The 16,364-nt window shown below is 28.6% G+C and overlaps 1 protein-coding gene across 7 annotated transcripts; it reads left to right on the top strand.

The window, feature by feature from the left end:
• Positions 1 to 166: 166 nt before the first annotated feature.
• On the top strand, positions 167 to 15,319 carry 14-3-3zeta (tyrosine 3-monooxygenase/tryptophan 5-monooxygenase activation protein zeta). Of its 7 annotated transcripts, XM_070640151.1 has the most exons (8): positions 167 to 294; positions 7,480 to 7,630; positions 7,765 to 7,844; positions 7,909 to 8,149; positions 8,289 to 8,412; positions 10,127 to 10,264; positions 10,402 to 10,427; positions 12,221 to 15,319. In XM_070640151.1, exons 3-8 carry the CDS (start codon positions 7,783 to 7,785, stop codon positions 12,374 to 12,376), a joined length of 747 nt encoding a protein of 248 aa, XP_070496252.1. In that variant the 5' UTR covers positions 167 to 294; positions 7,480 to 7,630; positions 7,765 to 7,782; the 3' UTR covers positions 12,377 to 15,319. The 7 variants fall into 7 exon arrangements, with proteins under 7 accessions (XP_070496252.1, XP_070496247.1, XP_070496251.1 ...); XM_070640146.1 differs by lacking the exons at positions 10,127 to 10,264; positions 10,402 to 10,427 and adding an exon at positions 8,667 to 8,830; XM_070640150.1 differs by lacking the exons at positions 10,127 to 10,264; positions 10,402 to 10,427 and adding an exon at positions 9,488 to 9,651.
• Positions 15,320 to 16,364: the final 1,045 nt, after the last annotated feature.

A 16,364-nucleotide genomic window follows, 5' to 3' on the forward strand; every position in this document is an offset into this window, starting at 1 on the left:
GCCAAAAATATGCATGAAACTTTTACATAAATGCAGCCTTTATATGGAATGTTTTGCAATTATCTGAATATTATCATGCTAGTAAAGTTTGTTTAATTTAATAAATCACCTGATAAATCTCAGTAATCAGTTATATTCAAATTTAATAGTGTGCTATCTCTTAACGGCTTTTTAGAATTCAAAGGGATAGAAAAAGACGAGAAAAAGTGACAGTCCACTACGCAAAGAAGTTTTTTCGTGCTCTGATTTTTCTGTGCCATTTAGAAGATTTATACGCCTTTTCAAAATCTAAAAGTAAGTAAATTAAGTTAATAAAGTGTTAAATATTGTGGTAAAGTAGTTGGTAAAAGTGGAAAATTGAGATTTGTCAAAGAAAAATGAAAATGAAAAATTGCGCATTCTGAAGATTGGGAATTGTAAGGAAATGACGTCATAAAATTTGAGCTGATCTGAAAAAAATGTCGTCACATGTACATGATTGAAAAATTGAATAATAGTATAATATAATTAATAAGGAGTCATAGAATCATTCATAAATAATAGATATAAATACATAATTGATGAATCTGCCCTGACTTGCAAATGGCCACTCCCGTTTTTCACTATTTTTCTAACTTGAGGCCCCAATCTGTTCAAAAGTGCTCTTATTTTAATGTGAAATAATTGAATTGATTGTGATTTTAGTGACTATTAGTGATAAACAAGAATATTACGTCTTGATTGTATCAAAAACTCGCGAATTAAGGAAGTCATTTTTGATGAAATTTCACTAATTCTTTTTGCCGGTAAAGTTTTTTTTTGTTCATGAATTAATCATCACTACTGAGACTCAATACTTTCTTTCGAATAGATGATCTCACTATTTTTTTTATTTAAATAATTATTACTATTCACTCCACACACGAGCCAAAAGATATTTGATTTCGCTTATATTTGATTTGTGACGTGCGTGTATATTCGATAAAAAAAAAAATTAAAATCTCAATTTTTCTCGAGTTTATGTCTTGGAAGTAACTAAGCGATAAGATTAGTATGTATAATTTTGAAAATTTGTGTCTTAATTCATTCCGATAAACAACTGTTTAGTATATAAAATGTAGCGTATATAATGAGTGCATATCCACGCTTTCAAGTTCAAAGTCTCGGACTAGGGAAAGGAAAATTTTTTAAGTTTAAATTCCTTTTCACAAAAAAAAAAATGTACGTGACGATGACGTAATCTCATACCCGAGAAATTCAGGGCTTTCAAATTATGAACATACATATATGATTTTTTATTTTAAAAACTGCTACTGTATATATATATATATATTAATGATAATGAATCATTCGTGTATATTCAATAATTCTCCTTCACAAATACCCATAAATAATTATTAATTACAGTAAAGTCGTACCTCATAACGTTTTTAAACACCAAATTGTCAATCCAATACGTGCTTCTTTTTATGAATTATCATATTTGTTTGGACAGCTTGTATTGCTCGCGCGCCTTTAAAAGAATGATTAGCTTTAAAGTTGTATTTTTTTTACTAGACACTCTTTTGTCATGCATTTGCTTACTTTACTGCATCATTATTACGTTTCTTTCATGTCACATTCTTAGCCAGTTAGCTAGCTAGCTTCATTCATTATTATTATGGAATCTATATTCTTTGTGCAACGGAATATGCTCATTCTAATTTAGATTTTTCATTCTGTAAAGTGACTACAAATGGAAATGGCTGTATAGTTCATTAATCCTAATTTTGCTAATTTAACTCGAATTATTTATTACAAGTGCTCACACAAAAAAGTTAATTTTATCATCCCCAACACGCTACAGCGCATATTTTTCAATAAATATTAAAGTGCCTGGATAGATTATTAATTTAGAGACTCAATTGAATATGAATCATTGAAATTCCCCTCAAATTAGACTAACATTTACGTATAATGATGAAATTATGGCTATATGCTGCTCAATATCTGTTATCAGCATAAATTTCTGCAAAAATAACGAGCTGGGGATTATTTTTGAGTATCTTGAAAGCTTTTTAACTGATTCCATACAAAAAACGGATGTCGTTAAAATTGTTTTCTCAACAATGAATTCCAACTGACGTAGGAGTTAAGTCGGAATTGTATTTTATTGTAACCAAATACCTGTTGTTACTACAGATAAATTCAATGTCGTTTCTCTTCATTTCCATTTACTCATAAAGCGCATAAAACTTTCATCCATTGCCACACTAGTCGTTACACAAAAAAAAAAGACTTTCTTTATGTTCTATTGGATATACACAAAAAGTACACACTTTATTTTAAACAGCCTTAAACACGCGATTTCATAGAGTTTTGCATGTTCTTTCAATTGCTTGCTTTTTGAAACAGACGACGGAGGAGTTTAATTATCCTGGACTATTATTGACGTCACTTTTGTTTATTGGATTTTGTCTTTCGATCATGCTTTTAAAAATATATTATACATTTTATATTTGGGGGAGGATGAATTTCAACAACTGACAATCGCATGATTGACATCTTTGTGGATATCCATAATATACAAAAATTCAGGTGCCAATCTGATAGATTTTGAAATTTATTTCAATATTTCTTTGGCTATTTGCCTTGGAATTGTGCGAAACAAAAATGTTTAGTGTAAGTCAACCGTGTGTGAATACTTAATCATTTCCATAAGTCTTGGATTGTTTGCAAATGATGTCAATCTTTTTAACTTATTAAAAATATTTAAAAATTTAACGGTTTTCAAAAATTCAAATTGATTCTCAGACTAATTTTGAATATTTTTTGGCAGTTACTCATTTAAATATACTTTGATCATTAAGTGTGTAAGCATGTCTAAGCACTTTTAAATGAAATTTCTCAATAGATATCATAAGTGAACGACCCTTTTTGAATTCGGAAGAGAAAAAAAGAAAACTTTAAAAGAACAAAAATTTCATATTGTGTGTGGAAATACTTTTTTAATATTTTTTTTTTCGTACTCGCGTATCACATTGTTACGTAAGAGATTATTTTTATATAGAGCGACGCGTTAACCATACACACGAAATTGGAAAAAAATAAGAGATATAATTTTCATTTCTTTTAATTCAGCCAAAGAAAAGCCAAGTGAATGTATAAACTTGCGATAAAAAATGAATCACAGCATGTTTTAAATTGCAGAGCAGTTCTGTATAATAATTATTATTGAGGCAATTCTGAAGGACGTACGAATACACGCAGCGCCATAAAACAAAAAAGAAACAACCTTTTTAGAACAAATCTAGAATGTGTGTTATTGTTGTTGTAGTTCATTAGCATAATGCATTTATTTATACTGTATAAAAAATCCATAAATGCGTAAATAAGCACTTTTTATAATTGTGTGTGACTTTTTTTTTTGATCACAAGACATCAACACTGATTTTTCATTCTCTCCTCTCTTGTGCTGTGTGTACATAAAGATTATAAAGTTCTTTACACCTAGGCAAGCATTTTCACCATAAAATCAAAAATATGAGGAATAAAGCTTTCATTTCCCTTTGTTAATTGACCATGAAAAAATCTTTGTTCAAGTGAAGCATTTAAAAGCTCATAAAATATGCTTAAATTTTGTGCTATATTAATACACAATATCGAGCTTATATTTACATACCTACATATGCTCCCCCATTTTTTTTGGATGTTCATTTGTATTGCAATTTTTCTCTGTCATTTTATTGTTTTTCATAGAACAGATATGACTTGTGAATGTAGTAGATAAGCTTTGTGCCTTCATATGAGAGCTCAAAAATTTTAAAATATATAGATAAATCATAGGAAGGGAATGAAAAATGATTTTTTGTGAGAGGAAAGAAGAAACGTGTGCCGAGAAATGAGAGAGAGAATCTCTTGTAGTGGGTGTTTATGTCACATTCGTGTGTATTAGTTAATGGAAAATTGTCTGGGCACACCTAATACATAAATGCGCCTTTCACAAAAGCATGTTCATACTTTATTCTATCAAAATCGAATTTGTACTTTAATATATTTCGTAACTTATGCCGCATTTTCTCAAATGTGAGTCCTCGTGTTTTTCACTTCGTTTCTTTTCTTTTAAATTGCGCGTACGCATACAATCATGATATTTTGCTTGTTCCTACATCTCTGCAGTTTTCACTGTATGTCATGAATATTCTTATGATATGTGCCATAGTGTCGTGTTTTGAGCTATAAAAAAGAGAGAGAGTGAAAAAAAAATTGAGCATGGTTGGAAAATTGTCGGCTTCAGTATCATTTTCACTGTTGATTCGATAAGTTCTAGTTGGACTCTTGCTGGTTTATGAAAGAGACATTCTGGAAACTTTTTCTTTAAAGTTGGAAAGAAAAGTAAAGAATTAGAATTAGAGGAAGAAAGAAAAAAAATATTTTTTTTGTCACGTCTTAGATATACAATATATACCAAAGGAATTTAATAATAACTTTTCTAGTAATAATCGCGCGCGTTAATTAGTGAATTAGTAAAATTTGTCTGTGGTTAATTTAAAAAAAAAATCGATTTTAGTCTCAACTTTTATTTTAAAGAGATAAAAAAAGAAAAAAAATAATTGATTTTTCCGTCATCTCCTCATCATCCTTTATATACCGAGACATTTCTTTATTTTACGTCTCAATTTTGTTCTCTTTTTTTGTATACAATTAAAATTTAAGAGGAACCAAGAGGAACAGAAATGTGTTGTGTTTAATTCATAACTTTTATTTTGCTGTAATTACAATTTCCACTAGTTAATATACATAACTTACTTATAAAAGTGATAATTGAGAAGATTTTTCAAATAGCTGTGAATTAATTTATTAATATTTGCTATAAAAAATAAGAATTGGATAACAGAAAACGTGTCTAAATATCAGGTAACTTTTTTTTTGGAGCCTTCAGTTCGACGGCTATTCTATAAGTTTTTTTTTCTTCTCCTCTATGTGCATTTGTGTATGTGCGCGATACTGCAGAAATGTTGGAAGAGTATATATAATTGAATGTGAGATTGTGTAGTAAAAATGCAGACAAAAAACGGACAAAAAGCACTTTTTTTTATATTCCATTTGAAATATTTGAGCCAAATATCGATTTTTTTTTTTTTTTATTTTTCTTCTTTTTTCCTTTCTTCTTTATGGGAAGTTTTTCTCATGTCGGTAATTTTTCTGCTCACAATTGTGGTGTTGCCATTAGTGCAAAGTTGGGTGGATAGAAACAGAAATGAGATACCCTTTTTTATTTCGGTGCTTTGGGGAGTGAGAGAGTGTAGTCTGTACATACCCTTGTTATTATCATCAACTTTTCTGGTTCCAATTCTCTTTAATTTCGCGCACGTTTGTCAATTTTTGGACATTAACCAGAATTGTTTTGAGGTCAATTTTTTCATATGGAAATTTTACATTTCATTAAATAATTTTACATCAAAAACAGCTTTTTTCAGCTTCCTCTCGCTCTCATGTGCTTCATAAAAAAATTAATAATCTCTTCCGATAATTTTTCTTTTCGCCGACGAACAAAGATAAAAATATGAAATAATGCTGAAAATTTTGTAGGAAAATTCCTTCTTTTCTCTCGTAACTAAGATTATTTTTTCGTCTTTTAATAGATCGGGAAGAAGAAGTTTCATTTTTTTTATGTATTTTGTACATATGTTCACAGCAAGTGCCGCTGTATGTATGCATTATATAGATTTTCTTCTATATATACATTGTACTGCGTAAGATGAGATTTTTTTTTTATTGGAAAAAACGTTCGCTCTAAATTAAGAGTAAGAAAGAAATTCTTGATGTATTTGTAATCTGAGGAAAAACATGCTAGGCAGGGATTATTGCGGAACCTAAAAATTAAATATTTTTTCTACTTTTTGACAGTTTTAAACTTTTTATTATGAAACGACTTATATTTTTATTGTTATGAAACGAAATTGAACCTTATTTCTAGGAAATATGAGAGATTTTATTGTTCAAGCAAATAAAATATGTCAATACCATCTCTAAGACACAGCAATTGAATGATTTCATTATTCTTTACTTTATCTTTTCCACTTTTATACACGTTTTTGAATGATGGATGTGGGTTATTTAAAAAGGGAAACTGGTATTGATGAAAATGCTGTCATTCGTGACTGCTGGAAACGCATTTTCTTTACTTCTTTACTCTGTGGAATTCAATTTTAATATTAGACACTAAATTCAAAATAACGGCTAAAAGTACAAAAATTTTAAATGTTAGACACTAAATTTCAATCAAAAAAAATTGAACGACGAATTTTTGAAGATTTTAACGGTCAAAAATTTAAATTTGAAAACATAAATTCCAAAAACTTAACGAAATGAATTTTTACAAAATTTAACGGTCAAAAATATTTGAAAACTTAACGAAGTACAAAATTCAAAATTTTAACGAAAATAACGTGTTTTTGAAAATTTAACGGAAACTGAAATTCCCTAAAAATTTATGGAAACCTTCAATCGATTGAAAAACCAGACAAAACGTTACAAAATCCATTATTTTCTCCTTTATTTAAATGCACTAAATTTATTATCCTTCATAGCGTTGAAGCAATTCAATTTAATGTTTCTATAGCCTTTGTGCTTTTCATCTCTTCCTCGTGCTTTTTTTTCTCTACCCAGTCCCTGTTCATTTTTTTTTTTTTTCATGTTGATTCGCACATTCACTCTATATTCTCATTAAAAGTTTTTAATTAATTTTTCATAACGCAAAACTTTTTTGATGATACACAGTTACAACAACTTTTGAGTAACACGATATAATTATCAAGGATGAATGTCGAAGACAATTGGAAATGTGTATTATGGAAGAGCTTAAATAAATCCTTTTTTTTAATATTATTCAATATTTCCCTTTGTTCTATCGCACTCGATCACATTTTTACCATGAAAAGCAATTCAATTGCGTTTTTTAGCATTGCCATTTGCACATTGAATAGCTAGCTGACTTCAGGGTCATTTCGATTTAACCGACATAAAAAAACCATCTGTAAACATGTAAAAAAATCGAGGCTATTCTTTCTATTTTATTCCTTTTTCTGTTTGTTTTAAAAAACTTGATGATTTTATGACACAATATGATCAAGTGTTGTTGTTGCAAGTGTGCCTTTATATACTTGCATAATAATTAAATTTTCACTGGTATATCAATTCCTAATAAAACGCAGGTGACGATTGTCGTACACAAATTTTTTCAATGTTGTACACACTTTTTGAATTCAATTAATTACTATGTATATAGCTAGTCTCGTTTAATGCATTAATGTATTTTTGAATATAAAAGAAACACAAAACAAAATTGATTTTTTTTCTGTTTCCTGTTAGAAAAGGAGAGAATGAATATAAAAAAAAAAGTTTTTCAACTTGATTCTTCCGGTGTAGTTGAACGTCATATTAATAATTGAATTATATGATCTCCGATGACAATTACTATGAAATTAATGTTTCATTCTTTATTGTGTCTATTTCTAGGGTTTCAAAATTAGCGACTTTGATTAGTCCCCGGGTCATTCAGGATATTGAGTTTTAGCCAGCAAGGAGTTTAAATAAATACATAATCTTCCCTTTAAATTAAATAAACACATAATTATAGTCAAACTCATCCCAGTTTCCCCTTTAAAAAGTAATTATTGACCCGTAAATTTTAGGGGTTGTTTATTGAATATTTTTTTGATAAAAGCATGTCATTTATGAACGACTGGACATGAAAAATCAATCAAAAAAGCTAATTATTCTCATTTTTATTTAATTTTTAAGGAACACACAGAAGCAAATATGTCAACCGTCGATAAAGAAGAACTCGTTCAAAAGGCAAAACTCGCCGAACAGTCAGAAAGGTAAAATAATCTCAATTAATTAGTTAATTAACTATCTAATCATATTTAACTCAAATGTGTCTAGATACGATGATATGGCACAAGCCATGAAATCTGTCACAGAAACGGGCGTAGAACTCTCGAATGAGGAAAGAAATTTACTGTCAGTTGCTTACAAAAATGTAGTCGGTGCTCGAAGATCATCATGGCGTGTAATTTCATCAATTGAACAAAAAACGGAATCCTCAGCTCGAAAGCAACAGTTGGCCCGAGAATACAGAGAGCGTGTCGAAAAAGAGCTTAGGGAAATTTGTTATGAAGTGCTGGTATGTAGGCAATAAGGCAGCCTTTTTTTTGTGTATATTTACCTTTTTTTTTGTTCTGTATTTAATGTCACGAAAACATTCATTTTTCATGTCTCTTCCTTTTTTCTTCTTTTTTCGTTTGTCATTTACGCTTTTTTAGGGACTTTTGGACAAATTTTTAATCCCCAAAGCCAGTAATCCAGAAAGCAAAGTCTTCTACTTGAAAATGAAGGGCGATTATTACAGATATTTGGCTGAAGTTGCAACCGGCGAAACACGCAACTGTAAGTATCGTCGACGACATAATTTACATGATATATATATAAATTTATCTATTCTCCCATGACAAAAACAAAAAAAGTGTCCCCAAAGTGGTTATATTCTTCCTTTTGTTATATGTTTTATTTAGTTTTTTGGTAAAATTCATTGGATCTGGATTCCTTTGTCATCATTTTATATCCAAAACTTTAAACATTTTGATTTCCTTTTTTTTTTGCATAAACAACTTTTTCATCTTTTATATGAATTTTATAAACAGCCGTAGTAGACGATTCACAAGCAGCATACCAAGATGCCTTTGAGATTAGTAAAGGCAAAATGCAACCAACACATCCAATCAGATTAGGCTTGGCTTTGAACTTTTCCGTCTTCTATTATGAAATATTAAATTCACCCGACAAAGCTTGTAGTTTAGCAAAGCAGGTACATTGATGATGATGGATAGCAAAAAAAAAAAAATAGAATAAGAATCGTGAATGATCGAGAGAAAACTGCTGCTGCTGCTGCTTCGTTGTTGATGAATATATATTTTTGTCCATATTTACATTTATCATTCTTATCCGAAGATTTATACATCTTTTTTGGATACGAATTTAATACCCGAGTTGTTTGTTCCCTTTTTTTGTGTGTTCTTACTCTTTTTAATTTTACTTTCTTTCATCTCATAATCAATGTGGAGTTTTTGCTATGTCTAATATCACTTTTTTTGACACATTCAATGCTTACTTATGTGCTCATATTGGAAAAAATAACGGTTATTTTTCAAAAAATTCACTAACACCAACAAAGATTTTACAGTAAACTTGAGTTACTGTAAAATTCACAGGAGCTGATTAGTTCCTTATAAGAGCAGGAATTTGATAACTACATGTAATTACGTCAAGTAATGACAACCTGGAAATATTCATTAATTCTATATAATTAAAGGAATCCTTTGAACGTGTTAGTGAAACCCGATACCTTTATGAGCACATTGACAGGCATTGGACACAAGAAAAGGAAAAAGTCTCATCCATCTAATTTAATTTAATCATACATAATTTTTTTTTATCACCATAACATTTTTGTTCATTTTTATAGCTGTTGTTGAAGATTCCCAGAAAGCCTATCAGGACGCCTTCGATATTGCAAAGAACGACATGCAGCCTACACATCCTATTCGATTGGGTTTGGCGTTAAACTTTTCAGTTTTCTATTACGAGATTCTAAACTCACCCGACAGAGCATGTCAATTAGCTAAGCAGGTAGACACAAAAATTAGCATTCACAAAAATCACTTACTTAGAACTACTTTGGATATAAACTTCATCATTTTTGGATTATTCTGATTCATAATAATATGGAGCATGAAGAAGATGATGATTTGGTGGTGGATTTCTATTTATTTTAATTTCTATTTCTTATAAACAAATACTGTGGCTGCTCGTCGTCGTTGCTTCGTTGATGAATGTATATTTTTTGTAATGACGGAATCATTTCATGGCAATATATTTTTTTTTTTGGAACAAAAAGAGTCATTAACTGACTCTCCGTTGCTCTCCTTTTTCATACATTTGATTTTTCTAATCACAAAACGTGTGTTTACTCTTTCCCCTTAGTTTATTTACCTTTATCCGACATTTAAGACATAACTTTTTTATGTATACAGCTTCACGGCATATTTATGATGTTTAAAAAAAAAATTAAAAAAAATTCTGTTTCTTATTAATTTAATTATAGCCGTTGTCGATGATTCTCAAAAGGCTTACCAAGAAGCTTTCGATATCGCCAAAACCAAAATGCAGCCAACGCATCCAATTCGTTTAGGTCTTGCGCTCAATTTCTCAGTATTTTACTATGAAATTATCAATTCTCCTGGTAAATTAAACTCCTGTCCGCGACTTTAAACTTTATTTTTCATTAATTTATCTTTTTTTCATTACTTTTATTTTTATTGGACCAAAATTTTACGTATTAATCTCAAATTGCGAACTTAAATTTAAAATATATATTAGCGAGGGCATGTCACTTAGCAAAACAGGTACGAGTCAAAAAAAAAAAGTATTTGATTCTGTCTTTTGAATCAATTGAAATGGTCTTGTGAATGATTATGATACTTGATATGATCATGGTTACGTCAAGAGCCATAACTGTCCTTAATGTAATTTTTTTTTTTTGTTTTTTGACTTCACATTCTTGTTTCGCATGGGAGTTGCTCGTAAATTACGAAATGTTAAGGGATGTGAATGATTTGTCATGTCTCGTATAGCTTTCCGTAATAGCTGAACTACCCCCTATAAGCATTTTTGTGTGTGCTGCGTAATTAATATTTATTTCCATATTAATGTCTCTAAAGGACATGTCCACATGTATTCACGTACTTTTCTATATATTTTCAATTCCCTAGAAGGTCCTTTTTGACATATTTCCATTAATGACTCTTTAATATTCCATCTCTGCCTGATGTACTTAGTTAATGTTTGATAAAGTTTATTGAACCTTCAATGAAGAGAGGAGCTTTATGTCTGATAAAGTCAACGATAAAGTATGCACATCAAAGGAAATAACTTTGTTTGTTCTAAAGCTTAATTCCTTTAGAGCTTGAATGAAGTCAAAAAAATAAAACTTAATTATGTTTAAGGAGAAAGACACGCGGTAACATCCAAGACCAAATCAATTAATTCGAAAGTCAAAGAGAGATTTTTTTTAATTAAATTTTTTTTTTATATATCCCTGTGACGCATGTCACTTGCCTGACTTGTCCGAAAAAAAAAACAGTGATTGTCTGAAACTAACAACAAAAAAACTCGTGCAAATGTATTTATCATAGATTAGTCATTCCTGTTTTTTTTATTACTAATATATCGCATTGTCTATATGCATACTAAGTGGACAATGCAGCTATGACTATTTGGGTCAATTTTAATTTTATTTTTGATTTTCCTTAATTTTTTTATTCGTGTTAAAATCGATAAATGTTGTAACTGGAGATACTAACAAAAAACACAGAGAAGATGAAGATAAAAGACCGAAATTTTCATTACTTAATTTATAAATATTTAATAACAACGGCAAGATATAAGTTGATGTGTTATTTGTACTTGTACTATACACAAATATTTTGTATCCTGGATGTATTTTGCAGTATTTTGGTTTGATGGTGTGTGGCGTGATGTGGTTTTATCACATGTGTTATTTTTATGCCTAATGATTAATGAAGATTTTTGTATAATTAAGACTGATGTTATATATATATTGAGAATTAGAAAATATGTATTGACAAAAAGCGACAGCAGCAACGAAGCAAATTAGATTAGCAGCATTATTTTAAGTGAAACTAATGGAATGTGAAAATTTTCATTTTTTCTCACCTTTAATTATTTTACATAAAAGCGCACTTTTCTTGGAGTTCTTTTAAATCCGCAAAATTTTGCATAAATTTCAAAATTTTTTTGACCGTTAAATTATCAACAAAATAATTTTTAGACTGTTAAATTTTCAAAAATGTTTTGACGGTTGAAATTTGAAATAAATTTTGATCCATAAATTTTCAAAAATATTTTGACGGTTAAATTTTCAAAAATAATTTGACCGTTAAATTTTCAAAAATATTTTGACGGTTAATTTTTCAAAAACATTTTTCGACCGCTTTTATTGAGCTTTTAAGAAATCAAATTCCATAATAGAAAAATGCGCTTTTGTAGGTCACATGTGACCAACGTCTAAGTAATTTTTTTTATTCGTAAATATCTCTCGTATTATTAGAAATTGCTTAATTCATTTTTGGAAATATGAAAAAACAAGATAATTAATAATTTTGAATATCTTCTTTAGGCTTTCGATGATGCCATCGCTGAATTGGACACACTCAATGAGGACTCATATAAAGATTCAACTCTTATTATGCAGCTTTTGAGAGATAACCTCACATTATGGACATCAGACACGCAAGGTGATGGAGATGAGCCAGCAGTGGGAGATGATAACTAACCAAACTAAATTGTCAAAAATTCGAGATGATAAAAACAACTATCAACTAAAACAAATTTAAATAAGATAATTTTTTTTGCGTCGCAGAGAAGAAGAAGAAAGAAAAAGAAATCGTTTAATGCAGTTATATATAATTTATATTTTTTTCCTTTAATTGAGTCAACTCTGAAAGAAAACTTTTTATATAAAGATGAAGAAAGAAGAAAAAAAAAAATGAAAAGATACGCGCAGTTTTTTGTAAAATTAAAACATGTATTCCTTATTATTTTTTACATTTCATTCATTTCTCTTTTTTTGTTTTAATTTATTATATTTTCCATGCGCTTTTATCAGGATATTTGGAAAATCAGTCTTCGAAATGCACTTTTTTTTAAAACAAAGAATAAAAAAAAAAAGCTTAGCTTAATTTAAGCTCCACCAAAACTTGAGAAAAACTTAGAAGAGAAGAAGTTTTTCGCTATAAAAAAAATGAAAAATGAAAACTGCAACTTTATCAAATTTATTAATTTTTTTTAACATCCAATCGATTGATAGTCATTTATTTTCTGTTGAACATTTTATTTGCTTTTGGATTTTTGTCATTTGAAAAATAAAAAAATTTACATTACACAACCAATATATTAAATACATAAATGTGCCCGAATGAAGCTCTATTTATTTAGTTAATCATCGTTGGTCCTTTTTTTCTTTCGCTTTTGTATGTATGTTGATCATTTTTATCAGTTTCTCAAAACCTAGTGACTGCAAAGAAATGACCGTTATTTTTTCAAAATTGATGTGTAAAAAAATTTTATCCGTTAATTTTTGAAAATATTTTGACGGTTATTTTTTTGAAATATTTTTAACCGTTATTTTTTCATCATTAAATATTTCATAATTTTCTTATCTTAGCCTCTCCTCTACCTTTTTTGTTTTTCTTCTCTTATCCGCTTAAATTGTTAATAAAATTTTGTTATTATATCTAATACATAAAATGAAAAAAAAAAAAAATATAATAAGAACATCGCCATCTCTGCCGAAAGAACAGAACAAAAAAAAAGTAAAATTAAGAACTTTGCGGATTACTAAAAAAAAGAAAAACAGCAGCATTCGCAGAAACAAAAGAAAATTAATATTTTTTCAAGCAGCATGAATTATGCTTCAAAAAAAAATCCAAAAAATAAGAATTAACATCATATGGAAGAATTATTACTCTTTTTCAAAAAAACAAAAAAAAACATAAAACGCATAAGATTTTAAAACTTATAATAGATTTTGCCAATTTGACGCAAAATTGATATTATGGAACGTCTCAAATTATGTGAGAAAATGATGATGGATAAGATAATTTTCCTTTTTCTATATACAAGGCTCATAATGGCTCGCTGTTATTAAATATATTTAATTTTTTTTTAAATACAGAAAATATGTCTGTTTTGCTGTATTCGCTTTTGCATAACTTAAGCGGAAACACACAAGGAATAAATTGAAAGTGGAAAATAAAATTCTCAATTCCTCTAAAAAAAAATACCAATGGGATTTTATTTTTTCATAATTAGATAAACAGGATGTATCCTCTTTTTAAAATCATCATCAATATTTCCTTTTTGCCAGATTGAAAAAAAAATATTATGAAAAATATGAAATAAAACTGATAAAGCAGTGATGGAAATGTGAGTGTGAAACATGAATTTATTACATGTTTAAAAATAAAAAAAAAATAATAGACGATTACATTATTTCTTGCAAATTTCTAATTCCTTCCCTCAGAAATATCCTATGAAAAATACACATACAGGAATAAATTGTTGAATTGGATTTATTGACTCTTGTTGAGGAAATTTCCACTGTTTTGTGGTCGATATTGAGGTTGATGAGCTAGTTTTAAGCATGAGATTCTAAAGGATTCATTAATTTGTGTCCTGGAATTACAAACTAAGATTCCAAAAAATTAAATCCGACGGATTAAAAAATTAATCCTAAGATTTAAATAAATCTGTCTAATTACAGCTGTGACATTTGATCCCCATAGTCGAGCATTTTCCAAAAGAGTCGATGTCCAACTCGACATTAAATCTCAATTAATCTCTCGAAAACTGAAGCATTAAGACTTCCTTTAAAAACAAGCATTTTCCTTTCTTCAAATTGACATTTTCTGCATTTTTCAATAAAACTAAAAACAAACTTCAATATTGAATAATAATGATATATATGAAATGGAAGTACCAGTACCGTACCAAAGTGTTATGAATATCAATTGAATGTAAAAAGCATCCTTTTCATATATTATTAAATAATATGTGTATGCCATCGTACTTTTTCGAAATGTCTTTTTTCGGTGATATTGAATGACATGAGAAAATTGGAAAGTTTAGTTTAGTTAGAACAGACACATCCACAAACACACATGCAAAGACATTTCAATGCAGCATATAGTCCCTATTTTTCACAAACTCTCTTCTTATATTAATTAAATTAATAAAATCGTATATTGAACAAAAAAAAAATGTTTTTAATTGGAAGTAATGGAATTGGATTGATATTGGACATAAATTTGCAGATATCTATTTGAATATAATTCTTTGTCGCAAAAAAATTATTGTATTGTGTTCCTTTTTCGCGAGTATTTTTCCTTCCCTTAAACAAAAAAAAGATATAATGATGGAAATATCATTAAAAAAATCATATAACAATGGATGTAAATCGATGGCTCAAAAAAATACGAATAACAAATTTTTTGAGAGAAATAAAAATAATAAAATAAAAGAGATCAGGCTGATTACATAATGAGTAACAAAAAATAAAAAAAAAGAAAAACAAACTTCAATTAAAGAAAAACAGAAACAAGTTTAAATATGCTTAACAGTAACATCTCTCTTTGTTTTTTGATTATCACGGGAAGAAAAAAACAATTTTTGTGTATTTTGGATGAAATGAAAGCCATTAAAGAAAAACCAGTAAAAATTGCTCGGTGTATGTTTTTCCTTAATATATATACATAATAACACTCATTGATTCACACACAACATTAATAACATTCTCAACATACTTGTTGTTACAGCAAAAATTTTCTTTCTTTCCTTTTCAGACGATTTAGTGAACTCATTTTGACTGGATATTGCGCAAAGGCGACAATACTCTCTTGCAATGCTCATTTTTAGCTAACGATCTATTTATAATTATTTATTATTTGTGTATTGCCTTGCATATTGAGTTATGTTCATCATGTAGAAAATAAGGTGAATTGAGTGGCATGGAAATGGCAACGAAATGAATTTATTTAAATCATGTTTTTGGTTTCAAAAACCGTTGAGATTTTGAATTTTATGGTAATGTCGTTCAGTAAGTCATACTTCATTTTCTTTTCAGTTCAGTCTATGTATTCAATTTTTTTTAAAATACGTTGAGTTTTTAAATGTAATTCAGTTGGGGGTGTCAAGCTAAATGTATCCAAAGTACAAATGTTTATGTCGTAAAAATAGCTCCAATTTTTTAGGAATTGTTAAATTTATTCGTTCCTTTATTTTATTTCAGCTAAAAGATTGTACTTTTTAGGAAGAATTTTAGCTTTCGAATTAGTAACCACATTTCAGTTCAGTTCAGATTAGAAACAATTTATTTTTAAAATCCTATTGCTTTTGATTCAGAAATTGTTCAGTTGTTCAAACTTTATTTTCATTTCAGATTTTAAAAATTGAATTAACAAATTGAAATTCTACAAGTTTCACTTTTTTTTTAGTTTTTCGTTAAAACCATTCAGTAACTCAAACTTCATTTCAATTCAGTTCAGATTCGAAGCAATTTAAATTTTTCAAAACCGTTAAATTGTTGATTTTCCTTAACATCCAGAAACTGTTTACAATTCATTTTTATTGTGCTGTATATATAATCATAATACGGCATAATACTTAATGTAATACTTACATATCAAAACTTGAGCAATCAAAAAATGTTTAGAAATTTCTAGATTTCACTTGAAAAACCTACAATCATCTCAAATTTCTTATAA

The sequence above is a fragment of the Chironomus tepperi genome, unplaced genomic scaffold (assembly GCF_022539635.2).
Source record: "Chironomus tepperi strain 1889 unplaced genomic scaffold, CSIRO-AGI_Ctep_v1 contig_217, whole genome shotgun sequence".
Lineage (NCBI taxonomy): Eukaryota > Metazoa > Arthropoda > Insecta > Diptera > Chironomidae > Chironomus > Chironomus tepperi.